General features: G+C 39.8%; 1 protein-coding gene across 17 annotated transcripts in view; it reads left to right on the top strand.

The window, feature by feature from the left end:
- Positions 1–15,186, top strand: part of GRIP1 (glutamate receptor interacting protein 1) — a 297,390-nt gene that overhangs the window by 218,561 nt on the left and 63,643 nt on the right. For all 17 annotated transcript variants that reach the window (XM_072327180.1, XM_072327202.1, XM_072327124.1 and 14 more), the window contains 5 exons: positions 3,793–3,928; positions 4,837–4,982; positions 7,629–7,712; positions 8,329–8,404; positions 9,758–9,903. In XM_072327180.1, coding sequence (XP_072183281.1) covers positions 3,793–3,928; positions 4,837–4,982; positions 7,629–7,712; positions 8,329–8,404; positions 9,758–9,903 — 588 coding nt within the window. The remainder of the gene's footprint in view (positions 1–3,792; positions 3,929–4,836; positions 4,983–7,628; positions 7,713–8,328; positions 8,405–9,757; positions 9,904–15,186) is intronic.

The following is a 15,186-nucleotide window of genomic DNA, read 5'->3' as shown; positions in this document are numbered from 1 at the left end:
CCCGTGCCACAGGTAGGAGGACAGTCTTAAAGCTGTGGGGACAGGTGTGTGCCCGGGGTCACCCATAGGGGCACAGGAAACACTGGTGGTCCCGGGGCAGCCCCAGGGTCTCATCCCGTGCTCGGAGCCTGCTGGGAGCTGTGCTGCACTGCGGTTGGTAGTGGTAGGAGAGAAGAAAGATTGCAAGTGTGTTACTCAGACTGAAGTGTAAAATAGTATTGATTTGGGCTTTTTTTACAGGCTTGGAACTGTTTTCCATCAGTACGATTTCATTTTAAAATAATTCACATGGTTGGTATCGCAGAGATGTGTTGCAAGAATGGTGTTCCTCTATGTGATACTTCATGAGCTGGTTGTTGGGGAGGAAGATACTGTTGCCTAAGCTCATGTCTTCTATTTAGTTTGCCATTAAACAAAAGGCTTGTAAACTGAACTCCTATTTTCCTCATAAATTATAAGAAATCTGGAAGTAGCTTCTTTGCCTTTCCTTCTGATGCTGACTATGCTAATGTTGTTAGTGCTGTGGGAGTGCATGTGGGAAAGAGCGGACCCCAGAGCCTTCTGACTAATTAGGAGCTTTCTGGTTGGCAAGTAATGAATTATGAGTGAGCTGATACGCAAATTATAGCTTTAACCCACAAAAAGTAACGCAGCTTCTTGTTACCTAGAGAATAAAGACTGACCTTGTGTTGTTTAAAGATCAGTGCATACGGGTGCAATTGCTTGTTAGAGAGCAGGTAGTAGAGATAAAGTCCCTGTCTTGTTTTGATATTGGGCATTTTGATAATATTCCGGTGGGATTAGTCTATAGTAATAATGTAGGAGTGCAGATGAGTAAACATCCAATATATAGCATTAGAAAGAGAGTAATCATGTGCAATTTAAAAAAGCAGAGATGAAAGATGGAGAAAGGGATATCAGGTTTAAGAGCTTTTTGCAGGACAGCGGTCTGTCATAAACAAAAATAAATGAGGCAGATTAATTTGTTCCTGTTGTGATTATGTTAAAAAGAAAAGAAGTGACAAGACCTTTCAGAGGGGCGAGCCTAATGAAACTGTTGTATACTCCTAGATGACCTAATCTGTTAGTTAGCAGTAAGCATTCCTCACCACCTTCCTTTGCAGTGCTAATACATCTGTACTGCCTATCTAGGGAGAGTGTGTAGAGGTCACTCTCAGTTGGCAGAGATATACAGAGATTTGTCAAAATAGATGGTGAGAAGGAGCTTGCCTGGTCATTAATTTCCATGCCAGCAGTTGGAGGGAGCTGTGTAATCATTAGCTGGTTTAAACCATTTCATGGATCATCTGTTCCATAGGTCGCTTCAGGCAGTAGAGTATTTCCCAGCATTGGTTTGCAAACTCAGAACCTATTTAAAAGATTGAAAAACACAGCAGTATTATGGTATGGCAAAAAATTAGGGACGCTCAGTGCACTGTTGATTTTCTCTATACATGTTCTAGCAAAGTGTTTATTGAACAAAACTCTTGGATGGTCCTGAGAATTAGATTGTACTACTGAGAAGTTAAAGGGAGGATATGGATTGGGAGAGAGGGGAGGAGGGAAATTCTTCTGAATCCAGATCTCACAATCAAGTAAACTCAGAATAAACAAGTAGAGCACACCAACCCAGTACCTGAGGTTGTAATTGTGTCAGGGGTGTAACTGTACAGTATTTTAGAATCACAGAATCATAGAATCACAAGCATGGAAAGGACCTACAAGATCATCTAGTCCAACTGTCCTCACTTTACCAGACCTACAGAAAACCACTTAAACCATATCTCCTAGCTCCCTATCCAGACACCTCTTGAACATTGCCAGGGATGGCAACTCCACCATTTGGTTGCAGTAAATACAATGAGTGACTCCTGTAACCACTGTGAATACTTGCAGGTATTTTATAAAACTGAAAATAATGTCTTGTTCCATAGTGTCTCTTACTGCTACGCAACTTGTCTGTACGTTCATATGCAGATAATCACATCTGTTCTTTCTGGACTGTTAGCATGGCCAGATATGGACAAATGTTATTGTGGAAGCTCAGTTGCTTCCAGTTGGTGCTTGAAACTCTTCTGATGCCAGCCAAGTTATATGCATGAGGTGGCTATGTTACTCTCTGAGTCTGAATGGACAGATACACGTCTTGAGCAGTCTCATAGTCTCTTGTAATCCATCTTATTATAATAAAGCTTCCACTTTTGGAATAGTTACTTCAAAGTTAGACCGACCCTTGCTACTGACTGAGTACAAGGCAGATTTTTTTCTTAATAGGAGCATTATAAGCTTAGGAAAAGTTTTACCCAAGCATTTCAGTCATACTGTACAGTAGTAGAAGTGTGAATAACTGAAGTGAGGCCAGAACGGAAAGAAAAGCCTGTCAGCTGCCTAAAATGGAGCAGGAACACTCCATAGGGTGATGCCATGTCTGCAACAGATTCAGCAGTTAAAGCAATACTGAAGTTGACAGAATACCAGGCCTTTAGCTCTTCTGAATTCACCTTTCTGCCCTCTGGTGTTACTTCTATATTGGTCAGGCCTGGCAACTGTCATTCAGGGCAGCTGTTCTTCATCTTGAGGACATGGAATATGAGGTTATCTTCTCAGTCATATGGAAAAGATACTGAAAGACCCTTGCTGCCATTTGTATAGTGATTATTCTGTGCTTCTAGTGCTTATGGGTGAACGTACGTGCCAATGAATACAATGAACTTGCTTGTTTCTTGAGTAGCTCTTTATCTGTCTCATGCTGCAATGGCAAGATTGCTCATTCATTGCAGTGCTGACGTACTGTAGTTTGCAGCATATGCTTGGTGCTGTTTGTATCTGACCACCTAAAAGCTCCATATTTGCACTGAAAAGGAACCAGAGAAATGGATGATCCTTCTGGAATGTCATCATTTTCAGGACTGATCTTTAGGACTTAATATATTTTTTCCCAGAATATCTGGGAAGCTGATGGTTTTAATACATCTTCCCTGGAAACACCAGGCATGATGAATGGATGTCTCATGGCTCCAATATGGCTGCAGCTGTGTATACGTACATTGGCATGTCCAGCCGCCTGAAATAAGGCCATTTCTTTTTGAGTGCTCCAGGCGGCTGTTGCAGAGGGCCTGCATTTGTTGAGCTCTGTGAGAGTAACTTGGCACTTTCGGACAATGCCAAGTAGGCAAACTGCGGGAGAGGGCGTCCCAGATAGCATGTGACTATGGAAGACCTTCATGTACTTTACACCTGATCATCTAATAGCTCAGTGTTAGTCTCTGTAAGAATAAGCAATGAAACTAATGCATTTAATCTCCATCTGGATTCTTATATGTTCAATTCTTCTGATTTTCACCAATGTCTGCAAGTGTCCTCAAACTGAGTCTGACATTTTCTAGTCTCGTTGCAGCACTGTGTCTTTTACTCTTCTATGTAGCTATTAGCTGAAATACTTTTTAAAGCATAGAAGCTCAGAAGAAGAAAGAGAAAATGAGAAATATTGTAAAATGTGAAACATCTATCTTCAGTTTAAGTGTTATTGGGCTTTGTATTCATTGGCTGTGTATACTATACTAGAACTGGTGCAGTTTTAATAACCTTTTACAGAATGTGTGTCTTGGATTTACCTATATACAATACCTCATGGACAGAACTTGTGAACTGTAACATAAAAAATCTCCAGACGTATGTATTATTTCTTATGAACGCACAGAACTGTTTTCTTGGGAAGTAGATGACATTTTAGAAAAGCAACATCTGTGTCATTATTTAATTGTAATAGTGCCAATAATTTTCTTTTGACAGAGGAATTCAAGGGCTCGACGATAGTTGAATTAATGAAAAAAGAAGGCACTACCCTAGGGCTTACGGTATCAGGTGGAATCGACAAGGATGGGAAACCAAGAGTATCTAACCTTCGTCAAGGAGGAATCGCTGCTAGGTAACCACATCTCAGGGTACAAAATACATTATAAGATGTGAATGCTTCAGGAATACATACTTCATCAGAAAGGTCACTAACGAATATGTGATTGTATGCATCTGTAGTGGCAGGCCATCAGACCAGAGAATCTCAGAACTGGCAACAGCTGGTCCCCCTCTTCCCTCAAGGCTACTTTCACAAAAGCTAGAATTACCAGTGAGGTATTTAAAAGTTATCGTGAGACTAATTAAGTTTCTTCTAAATTATAGAAGTTTGACTGATTATTTTTTTTAATTTTGAGGCTAGAAGTAAAACTGAAAACCTAACCATAATTCTACAGTAATATAATAAACGTGGTGGTTCATCAGCTTGTTTTAAGATTATAAAGAAGTCTAAAGTCATAGCTGCCTTGCATACTACGGAGGAAGATGAAATGCTGTTATACATGAGGAAAACAGGTCAAGAGATAAAGATCAAGTTAAATCATTCCAAGTAACTGAGCAGAACATATGCTTTTGGGCTGTGGCCTGTCTCCTGTAGCTGTGATGTTGACTATGAAGGCAACTGCTGTCTGAAGAATAGTTCTGGAAGTATCCCAAAGAGGGAGAGAGAAAGATGGGGAGTTGTTTTCCCATATCCTTTGTTTAAACCAGCCAAATAATCTAATTCCTATATTGTACAGCTGGCTTTTTTTTTTTTTTTTTTTTTTTAACATCAGAAATTAATAATGCAACAATGTTCTTTTAATATTTAACAAACTAGACTAGTTTAAGCTCTTATAGGCCACTTTCTGTTTGAAAGATGAACTTGTTCTAGGCTTGATGAGTAGAAAAAGTTGTTTCTTGCCATTACTAAACAGTAACTTAAGGTAATTAGTTTGGTCCACCAGATCTGTCTTTAATGAAAGAATATGTACCTTTTCCTAGGAGTGACCAACTGGATGTAGGTGACTACATCAAATCTGTGAATGGCATCAACCTGACCAAGTTTCGCCATGATGAGATAATCAGTCTGCTGAAGAATGTTGGCGAGAGGGTTGTTTTAGAAGTGGAGTATGAGCTTCCTCCAGTCTGTAAGTAAAAGCAGAGCAAACTGAAACCTATGCAGAATAACAGATGTGTTGTCAGCACTGAGGTGGATGTGGTGGTGGTCTTCTTTTGCTAGTGATTTTCTTATATTTTTTTCCTCTGTGTTATTGCAGAACGTGGAAGTGATACAAAAAGCATTGGCAGTACAGGGGGATGCTCTCAGAGGTGCTCTGAGCATTAGGAGCATAAATCTAGCCACTTGCAACAACTTCTGCTTTCTCAGAAAAACAGCATATTTGGGGATTTTTCCAGTCACTTCTAACATCAGTTTTAGGCAGCATCTCATTTCTGGGGCAGAAGACCCAGTGGAGTAGGCTACAGGGACAGGTTGACCTGCAAGAATTCTACTAGTGAAATGAAGACTTCTTGTTGAGCAGGATTGTCTTCAAAATGCAAATATAAGTTGACAGTAAAGTGAAAGTGCGCTATTGAGTGTCTTCCTTGCTTCTTGTATTTGCCCTTTCTTTTTATGTTTATGTCTCTGGCACAGTGGGAGAAAGTCAGTAGGAATTGAGGCTCTCAGATATTAAATGGAAGCCAGAATAATGGTAAGCTGGAAACCTGGGGCCTAAAATGAAGGAGTAAATGACAGGTGACACCAGGGGGCTGAGCCAGAAACCTTTAAAAGTGCGCGTGTCTTTCATGCCGCTCACTGGAGGGGAGGAGATGAGGTTATCTGGTGCTTGGCCAGAAGAAAACTGCAAAGCCAACTAGGAAGCTCTTGTATCCTTAAATAAAGACTTTGATTGCAATAGAAGCCAAAAAATCCATCAGTCTTTTTGACAGTGCTCAGAAGAGAATGAACTCCCCACTGTTCTGTAGCAACTGGAGAGTTAGTCTAATTACATATTTGGTTGCTTTCACGACCTCCTGTCAATCGCCTTAATGTTTGGAATGTTCTCCATTCATTAGTGTGTGCCTGTGGTAAGGGAACTTCCTGTTCAGAAACACGGTGTTTGAGGTGATGAAGTCAATTGAATTATTTTGCTGGAGAACGATTTTGCTAGAGATGTAGTTGTCATATGAGAATAATTTGTTTTGCACTCACTGAAGTAGGCTTCCTTCATTTTCACCGCTGTCGGCTGATGTGTCACTCTCATTTACAGAAACGGGAGTTTGCAACAGTAAATTACAGTAGCAGTCATAATCTTTTCGTCAAGTCCTTGGAACTTCTGATCCCTTCATACCAGCATGGCTAATAATGTTGGAGATTATCAGCAGTTTAGTTGTTTCTGTTAAATCTGATGAACAAGCTAGACAAAGTGACTTCTTATAAACAGAAGTTTTTTGGTAGGTGGTATGATGAAGACCTGGTACCTCCTTCCCTGCCCTATAATTGAAGTTCTGCTTTTGTGTCAGCTCCCCCTCAGAAAGAGGACTGTTTTGGTTTCTGAGTGGGGAAATGTCAGTGCATTAATAATGATGGATTACAGCTAGCTGAGCACTAGTAATCCCACTCTCCCTAGTGCTTCTTTCCCTGGCTGGCACTGCTCACTGCAGGACGATCCAGCTTCTATTTTCAGCACAAGCTACCTCAGCATTTCAAACTGGAACATGAGCTGTCTGCCTTGCATCTACCTCTTCTTGCTAGCAGCTAAGGGCTTTTTTCACCTCTCAGGCTGAGCTTGGTGTAGAAGTACAGCTGCCTGAGTGGTCACTGCTGAAGTGGAAGGATGCTGTGTGCCATTCCTCACTGCTGAGCTACATGGCTTGCCTGTCCCCAGCAGAGGCCATAAGCAGACAGCAAGTGCAGATACAGCTTGTGCTGTACACTGGGCTACTTTCAGTTGATGGAGATAAAAGCAAGAGTTGTCATCTTCTCTCTTTTTCTATCAGCGAAGGGTTTCTAGCTGGAATTGAATTGTGCGAATGTTGATAACACCGTCCTGACATTTGAGTTGTAGCAGAAATTACAGCAAGACAAAGCCGTACTTTGGAGAGTCATCTTTAGCTTGTTTTCCCAAGGAAATGAGATTTGTGTGATTTCACAAGCTTGTTTTTCTGATTCCCTACAGTAACTTTAAATTTTTCTGGTTATGGTTAATCAAGTTTAATGGGGATTGAAAGACTCCCCCCCAATAAAAGTACATTCCTGCATGTTTTATGAAGGTAGGCGCTTGGACAGAAGCGGTCCAGAGAAGGAAGCACCCCAAGGGAGAGGCAGGAAGAGCCAGGGGGGCACTGCTGCTCTTTGGGGCCACACATGGGCTGTCAGCATGCACCTTGTGGCACTGTTACAGGGACCTGGGAAACTGGGGCATTGCAGGACATAATATTTATTAATTCTGCCCCTCACAGAGCGCTCATTTTATACAGTTTTGTTGGTTTTTTTTATCTTTGTGTGTTGTGCAGTTGGGTACTGGGTGATCTTTGAGGTTCTTTCTAACCCAAGCCATTCTGTGATTCTATCAAGCCCATTAAAAATCTTGACCTGCAAAGCATCTAGCACAAAGCTATCTTAAAATGAAGTGTGAGCTTTCATGACAGATCTTTGGTCTGGCTGTTCTGTAATAGAATCCAACTCTATGGCCACAAATAAAACAGCGAGCTTGGTTTGGAAAAGGTGTAAATTTATCTGAATAATAATAATAATTAATAATGGTGTGGATTTTTTTTTCTTTTCTTTTTAGCTGTACAAGGAACGGGTGTCATCTTCAGAACTGTGGAAGTTACTTTACATAAAGAGGGGAACACTTTTGGGTTTGTAATAAGAGGTGAGTTACCGAGCGTGAACACCAGTTTTGAAATCAACAAAAGAAGCAATGAGATTCCATAGTGCTTAGAAATCATTTCAGGATTTATGACTTACAGTTTGTTACAAAACCTCTGTGATTCATGTATTACTTCTTCCATACATTAATGTACTGCTTCTGTGAGCTGCTCTAATTTTTGTTTATGGGACAGCAGTAATTAATCCTCTATGCCACGAGAACATGAACAACTTCATTTCACACCAAAATCAGCAGGAAGTTGTTCAATACACGTACATGAAGTACAGGTATTTTTTTTCTCAGCGCAACAAACATTACAGAGGAGAAATTCTTTACAATGAGATCAAATTTAGAGAGTTAAGTTTCTAAGAAAGTAATATACTCTTAAGAAGAGTCACTCTGCAGAAACGTTGTATAAAGAATCATCTGTACAGTACAATAGGTTGATTTTTTTTTTTCCCAATAAAAATTATGGGAGGTTCATATTAACTACTTCATCACTTTTTGCTCTTTTTAGCCCACTAGTAAGTGTGCAAACTGCAAACCTTATCACTTGGGAATGAGCTTTCATAAAATGCATAAAATGAAGGTGTGCTTTCTCTCACTTTCCTTTTTCTAGGTGGAGCACACGATGACAGAAATAAATCTCGTCCTGTTGTAATAACATGTGTTAGACCCGGGGGGCCTGCTGACAGGTACAATTCATCTTTCCCTGTAATGCAAGTGAAAGAGAAATAGAGAAAAGTGAATGATTTGGGATAGAAGTTAAGATGTGGAGTGAAGTAGGTGTGTTCAAACCTGTTCCTTTGAAATTTATGCATTTAATTGCAGTAATAACAGTAATAGGAAAGCACAGTGGCTCAGCACATGTGGTGTGAACTTAATTTAACAGGGCATCTTGCATGTTCCAAGACTACTCATTAAACACTTGCAAAAATTAACCTAAAATTGTTAGAAGAAATCCCTGCAATAGGTCAGAGCACGGTCTTTGCAGCCTTCTAACAAGTGCTGAGGATCTTAATTACACTTTTTATATGTGAGCACCACAACCTTTTTCTCTTGCACTCCAGAAAAATACTTTTATGTCGTTGGGGGTTGTGCTATTGTTTTAAGGCCTTTATTGATATCCGCATATAAGTTCATGCGTGACTTCACCTGGAAAACTTCTGAGTATAGATGTGTGGTTTGGCCCCAAGAATGTACTTTTGTGTAATATCACCTACGTAAAGAAAGAATATTCACTGTATGTCGGTGTTTGATTCATATTTTCAAAAAATCATATTTCTGTTTTTAATTCATTAAAGAAATTGGCCATTGTTTTAGAGCAGCCTGCTATTCTGTAGCTTATGTTGACATTTTTGCATCTGGAAACATTAGTTGAGAAGTAAACGTTTCAAGAGAGCTTTTGTCTTTTATCCTTCCCCTTCCTCCCCAGTTTTATTACCCTTGCTTTCTTGTTTTTCTCCCTCATTCTTAAGCTGGCAGTGTTAGTACTTCACTTTCTGTTATGTTATGAGATAAGCCTAGGAGACAGTGAACATTTATAGACAAACTGCTTTTGGGTAGGAGGAAAAGAAACATGAAACTATCCAAGTAGGGGGTATTTTGAGGAAAATGAGAAAATGGACATTCATATTTTGCAGTCTGCTTCTTTTCTCACGTGTTTTTAATGCCTTGTATATGTTTCAAGGAAAATATCTGAAAATATCAAAATAGGTGTCTGTGTGTGTGTGTGAAAGAGGAGTTGTATGGACCAGGCAGAAACAAAGCATATGCTGAAGCGGGAGCTATACTTGGTTGTTATTTAACATGACTTGATTATTTAGCTGTGTGTTAAGCTGTTTTCCAGTCGCTGACTTTTCAATTAAAGCAATTTCCTTTCCACTGTGCCCTCTGAACATTCTCACTGTCAAAGTAAATGCTAAATGTTAAGAGGGATGAATGTCAAGAGAGGGTGTGAGAGAATTGCTTTTCATAAATGGGTATTATCTCCAAATCAATTTGTCTTATATTAATAAAGATAATTTTTTAATTTTATTTCCCTTCAGAGAGGGCACAATCAAACCTGGGGACAGATTGTTGAGTGTTGATGGGATCCGACTGCTTGGAACAACACACGCAGAAGCTATGAGTATTCTCAAACAATGTGGACAAGAGGCAACTCTGCTGGTGGAATACGATGTTTCAGTAATGGGTATGTTCAGGAGTGGGACTTCAGTTGTGGGAACCATCTGTGCTGTTTTGCTGCCTGTTCTTGATGAGCTATGTTAGAATTGATTGTGACTTATTACGCTCCTAGCAGCACTGATATTCCCTTCTACATCGTGTCATTAATCTTGGGTTCATAAAGAGGTGAGCAGTATTTTACTGCAATTTAGCATTCTGACGTGGTTTGTAGAGTGAAGCCGTAGTATGGATTCTAGCAAAGTAACTTTTCCAGTGGCTAACTTATAATAAAGGTTAATGAAGTGTAAGGATTTCTGTGTCACATGGAAGAGGGTTTACTTGCCCTTACAGGAATTCTTTTACCTTTTGCCATTGCAATTTAGCGGCCAAGTCATTATAAAAAGTCACAGAAGTGCTGTGTAGTGGGTAAGAGTTGTTAAGAAATGTAGAGATAGCAAGTTGTGATTTGATTAATGAACTTGCAGTTCATACAAACTACTGTTGAACTTACCAGTGATATTCGAGGATTTCTGCAAGGTGAAGGATTCACAACAGTTTTGGGTATTAGTTATTTACACGTGACTTTGGAAGGCATCATACCCCTTCCTTTTTTGCAAGGCAGAAAATCATTGGCAGCAAGAAATAGAAATACTCATCAGTCAGACGAAAGCATTTCTTTTCTGGTTGGAGATCTTTCTCTTCTTTTCCTCCTCCGTTCCGCAGTCAGATTTCAAGTCTAGTAGAAAATTGGCCTCATAGGAATTTCTGAAATAGCACTGTCAAACTTCAAAGCCTTGGGAAACATTGGTACTTAGAAGAATAGCATAAGATATTTGTTTATTCTAGAACAGCTCTCTTTGTTCTTTCCAGGACATGGAATGACATGAATGGAGTGACAATTCTGCATGATATCTTAGCAGGCAAGATTCATGTCCAGAAACATAGTAAGAGCTCTGTGTGTGGGCAGGAAAATGCCTCCGTGGAAAATGAAATGCAAGTGATCTTGTAACCTGAAGAAGACTAGAATTCAGGTGTTTTCAGTTGTTCCTTCTTTTTTCTTTGGAAGATGGAAAGTGACCAAATGTTATCTATCACCAAAGTTTCAAACAGATTCTTCGTACTCCACCTGCTCTGAAAGAGAGATTTCACTGAAATGAATTCCCCAGCTTTAGACAGCCAAACTACCCAGCTAGGCCTTTATTACAGAAAGAACACCCATCCTCATTCTCTTGTATAGCTCAGAGAGAGAGCCTCAGTTTCAGTGAGGATCTTATAGAAATCTTTGCAGGTTTGCATGGGGAGAAATCCATTTGATGGAAAGCTCTGTTGTGCTTTAGATTGTACATTGCGCAAGGCGGAAGCCTTCTTTGCTGTGATATTCAAATAGAGTTCAATGCAGGAGGATCTTAGCTGAGAACCGTGGGCTTACAACTGTGCAGGTGGTACCTTCCTATTCATCTCTTAACATTATTCTCTTTCTGAATGAACTCTGCTGCCTCGCTTTTGTTCTCAGTAACAAATCTTGATTTATTGCTCATCTGAGGCCGTTTCATAGAATCGTGGAATCATAAAATGACTTGGTTTGGAAGGAACCTCAGAGATCACCTGGTTCCAACACCCTTCCATGGGCAGGGTTGCCACTCACCAGCTCAGGCTTCCCAGGGCCCCATCCAGCCTGGCCCCGAGTGCCTCCATGGATGGGGCATCCACAGCTTCTCTGGACAGCTGTGCCAGCGCCTCATCACCCTCTCAACGAAAATTTTGCCCCTGGCATCTAATCTAAATTTCTCTTTTCTTCCTACCTTGCTGGTAAGTAATGCATTATCCTATGAAAACTGAAAGAGGTGGAAGAACATGGGGCTTGTGGAGTCAGAAAGAAAAAAGGAGAAGGGAACCAAACACTGGGAAATGTATGTGATAGTGTTCTGCAATGTCAGTGATAAAAATTAAGGAGGGATCTGTTAGGCTCTCTCTCTAATAAGTTACGATTTTGTTAGATTTTATCAACCTCCCAGCTCTTTTATTACTTTCTCCAGTGTGTACACCATGTGTAGTTTTCCAGTGGTATTGTGACAATTTTTGTTGGGAAGCTTTATTTGCTTTTTGCAGTTCCTTTATGAGTAGACCATATCCCAGAGACTGAAAATCACTCATCCTATTCTATTCTAATCAAATAGCATTGACAAAAACAAATTTAATAATTTAGCCTGCTAAGAGTAAGGCAACAATTCAAAAGTTCTGTGGGAGTGTGGTATATTCTACAGGATCCTCACAGTATAAACTTTCAGTAGAATAACTTACTCCCAGAGATACGGTTGTACCATCATTTGCTTTAAAATCTCTTCTGCTAGAAGATGGCTATATCCTATAAAATGACATTTCATGTGATCAGAACTGGAAAGAGCCATAAAATGTATTCTGATAGCATGAAATTGGAACTTAATTTGGAAAGGTTACAGAAGATGAAGAAAATAATCCTGAGCTATTTTTCAGCTACAATTCTGTGGTGTGTCGCTGACATTTATACCCCTGTAAGCTTAAGCCATTTCAAAGGTGCTGTATTTCTCTGAGTTTTGTTCCTTCTCTTGAAGTCTTCAAGAGGTCGCTTGGGAAGTTTGTATACTTTATTGGTTCTGGAACTGAGACAAATTTGAAGGGAAAAAAAGCATCAAGGGGTTTTGTGGAGGATATATAAGTGCGTATATAATGTAGGAGATGTGGCTAGTTCCACCAAATTCTCTGTGGCTACACTTGTGTTTCCTTATATATATCCTGAAGTATCTTGCTCAACTGGGTCCAAGGAAGTGTACTTGTCAAACTGGGTCCCTGGAGAAAGGAGGAAAACAGAATTTCTGAGGAAATCTTTTATAACTAGTTGAAAGTTACATTTGCAGTTGTGGTGGTCTTCCATATGCGTTTTTGTCTTCTAAAACACCTCCTTCAATCATAAGCAGCATAGTTACTTCTTCTTGGTATTAGAGGAGACCAGTTGCATTTTTTTTCATTCTGTGAAGCTTTAATAATACTATACTTCCATGTGTGCAGAGGAGATGGGTGTGATGAATTGCTCTAATCCCCACCCGCTAAAGCAGGTTCCCTACAATAGGTTGCACAGGAAAGCATCCAGGCAGGTTCTGACTATCTTCTAAGAAGGAGACTCTACAGCCTCTCTGGGCAGCTTGTTCCAATACTCTGTCACCCTCACAGGAAAGAAATTTTTCTTCATGTTCAGTATGGGAAAGTATGAAATCAAATGACTTTTGGAGTAACAGATGCAGGAAATGTTTCATGGGATGTGTACAATGAATCTAGTTGCTCTGAAATCTGTAAACCTGTGAACAGACTTGGTTACAGGTAAAAACACTGTTTCTAAACTAAGAGCTGCCATCTTATACTAAAGCAACTTCTAGCATTGACTTGGACATCTATCAGCTTGGACCTTAAATTAGACGTCTTTCACTTTAGTTAGCCATATGAATTTCATAATCTCTTATATCATAGAATGGATAAGCTCTGTATCACACTTCTCTAAGAAACTGGGTCTTCCCAATAAGAAAGTGAATGCAAGTGACTAACATATATCAACTGCAATGGTAATAATAAGCTGCAAGCAGTGGTTCACATCGTCCCCATGTAAAATGAGAAACAAAAGTTTATCACTACACTCATGTGGAACTGGAGAAAATGCAGTTTACCTTCAGGTTTTCCAAAAGATGCCGTGATGCAGCTGGGTTGTCTGTAGTCTCTGTAATTGAGGTTGCTTGGACATCTGTTTGGTTAATCTTCCATATTTACTCTGAAAGGGAGCCTTCAGGGAGGTTCAGAAGTAGCGACTACCTTGAGTTTGAATTCTGGCCCACAACATTTTTGCATAGCTCTAGTTCATCAGTTGCTGCTGTTGAACCTTCTAGCAATCTGCTTTTTAAATCTTGAATGTTCTTGCTTGGCTAATCTTTGAATTAAGGATCCTGTAGTTAATCAGTGCTAATAGTTATTGCCAGAACTTCGGCACAAAAATAAGGCTTGTTGTTGTTTTTAACTCCTTGCATCTGAGAGACACGAGATCTTTCTGTCTCATCTTTTCACCTTTCACTGGGTGTTTCTTTGTTCAAGTCACATGTGCCTGTAATCTTCAGGAACACAGGAACGTATTGCTCATTCCAATTCCATATGTTAATCTGGTTTATTTAGCAACTCTTGTACTTGTCTGAGCCAGAACAGATTCACTGAAATGTGTCACCCTGTAATTGTTCTGTGCAAAGATGGTCAGCTAACATTTCAGTCCTAAGTTACCAGCATCACACTGACACAGAGCCTCTCACTTTTAGCTAGAACAGCATCCTCAGTTTTCTGAATTCTACACTTAACCATTGATACAACTTTACAGAATGGGAATTATTCATTCAATCATTCAGTAGTAAATCTGACAGCAGTTTCACAGAGACAGTCCAGCTTTTTGCATCTTTAACTTCAACCATTTGAAAAGAAAAAAAAGAGCAGTAATTTTATGAGACTGCATTTACAGAAATCTGCCTCAGCATTCAATAATTCTGACAAAAATTCGATGCCTGATGAGTAGTAGGGGAAGGAAGCTTGCATCAGATGATGTAGTCTGTGATCCAATGTAGACTTTGAGTGATGAGAAGGGTAGAAGAAAAACAGACTGTAAGGGCTGTCCCTTACATTTCATAAAGCAATATAACTCAAGCATAACCAGAGCTGTGGAGACCTTTAAGTGTTATTGAGTTTTACAAGACCAGAGAACGGGAGCTCCAGAGACTCCAAGGGCAGACTCGTGATCCTCATAAACGTTGTAAATGTTGCAAGACCTTGAAAGCCAGAGGAAAGACGGGAAGCCTGTAGTCTTCCACACCGCCTTTTCTTTCTATTTTTTATAAACTTTAAATTAACATTTCCTTTGTCTCTTACAAGTCTTTGACAGAACACTTAGTTGCTGTACTCTAGCACTTCACTGTGCCTGCAGGTCTCCTGACTGCCACAGAGCGATGAACCTACATCCCTTGAAATTCTAAATATAAATTAGTTAAACCTTTAAAGAACAGTTCCTGTCTCATGTTGCTCTAGAGACAGATTGAGTGAAAATTTGTGTGCAAAGCAAAGGTCGTAATAGATGTAGCTGAAGTACTACTATACTTCAAATACTGCTGCACGAAAACATACATATATTATGCCAGAAGACAATGATTGAAGGGAAAAATTTGAGTGCCAGTTGGGAAATATCAGGGCTCAGATTGTCTGCACAGTCTTTGTCCAGCTAGGTGTGAGGATCTCAAGGAGAAAATCTCAGTGG

The sequence above is a fragment of the Excalfactoria chinensis genome, chromosome 1, assembly GCF_039878825.1.
Source record: "Excalfactoria chinensis isolate bCotChi1 chromosome 1, bCotChi1.hap2, whole genome shotgun sequence".
Lineage (NCBI taxonomy): Eukaryota > Metazoa > Chordata > Aves > Galliformes > Phasianidae > Excalfactoria > Excalfactoria chinensis.
The sequence above is the reverse complement of the archived record's forward strand: the minus strand, read 5'-3'. Positions and strand labels throughout refer to the sequence as shown.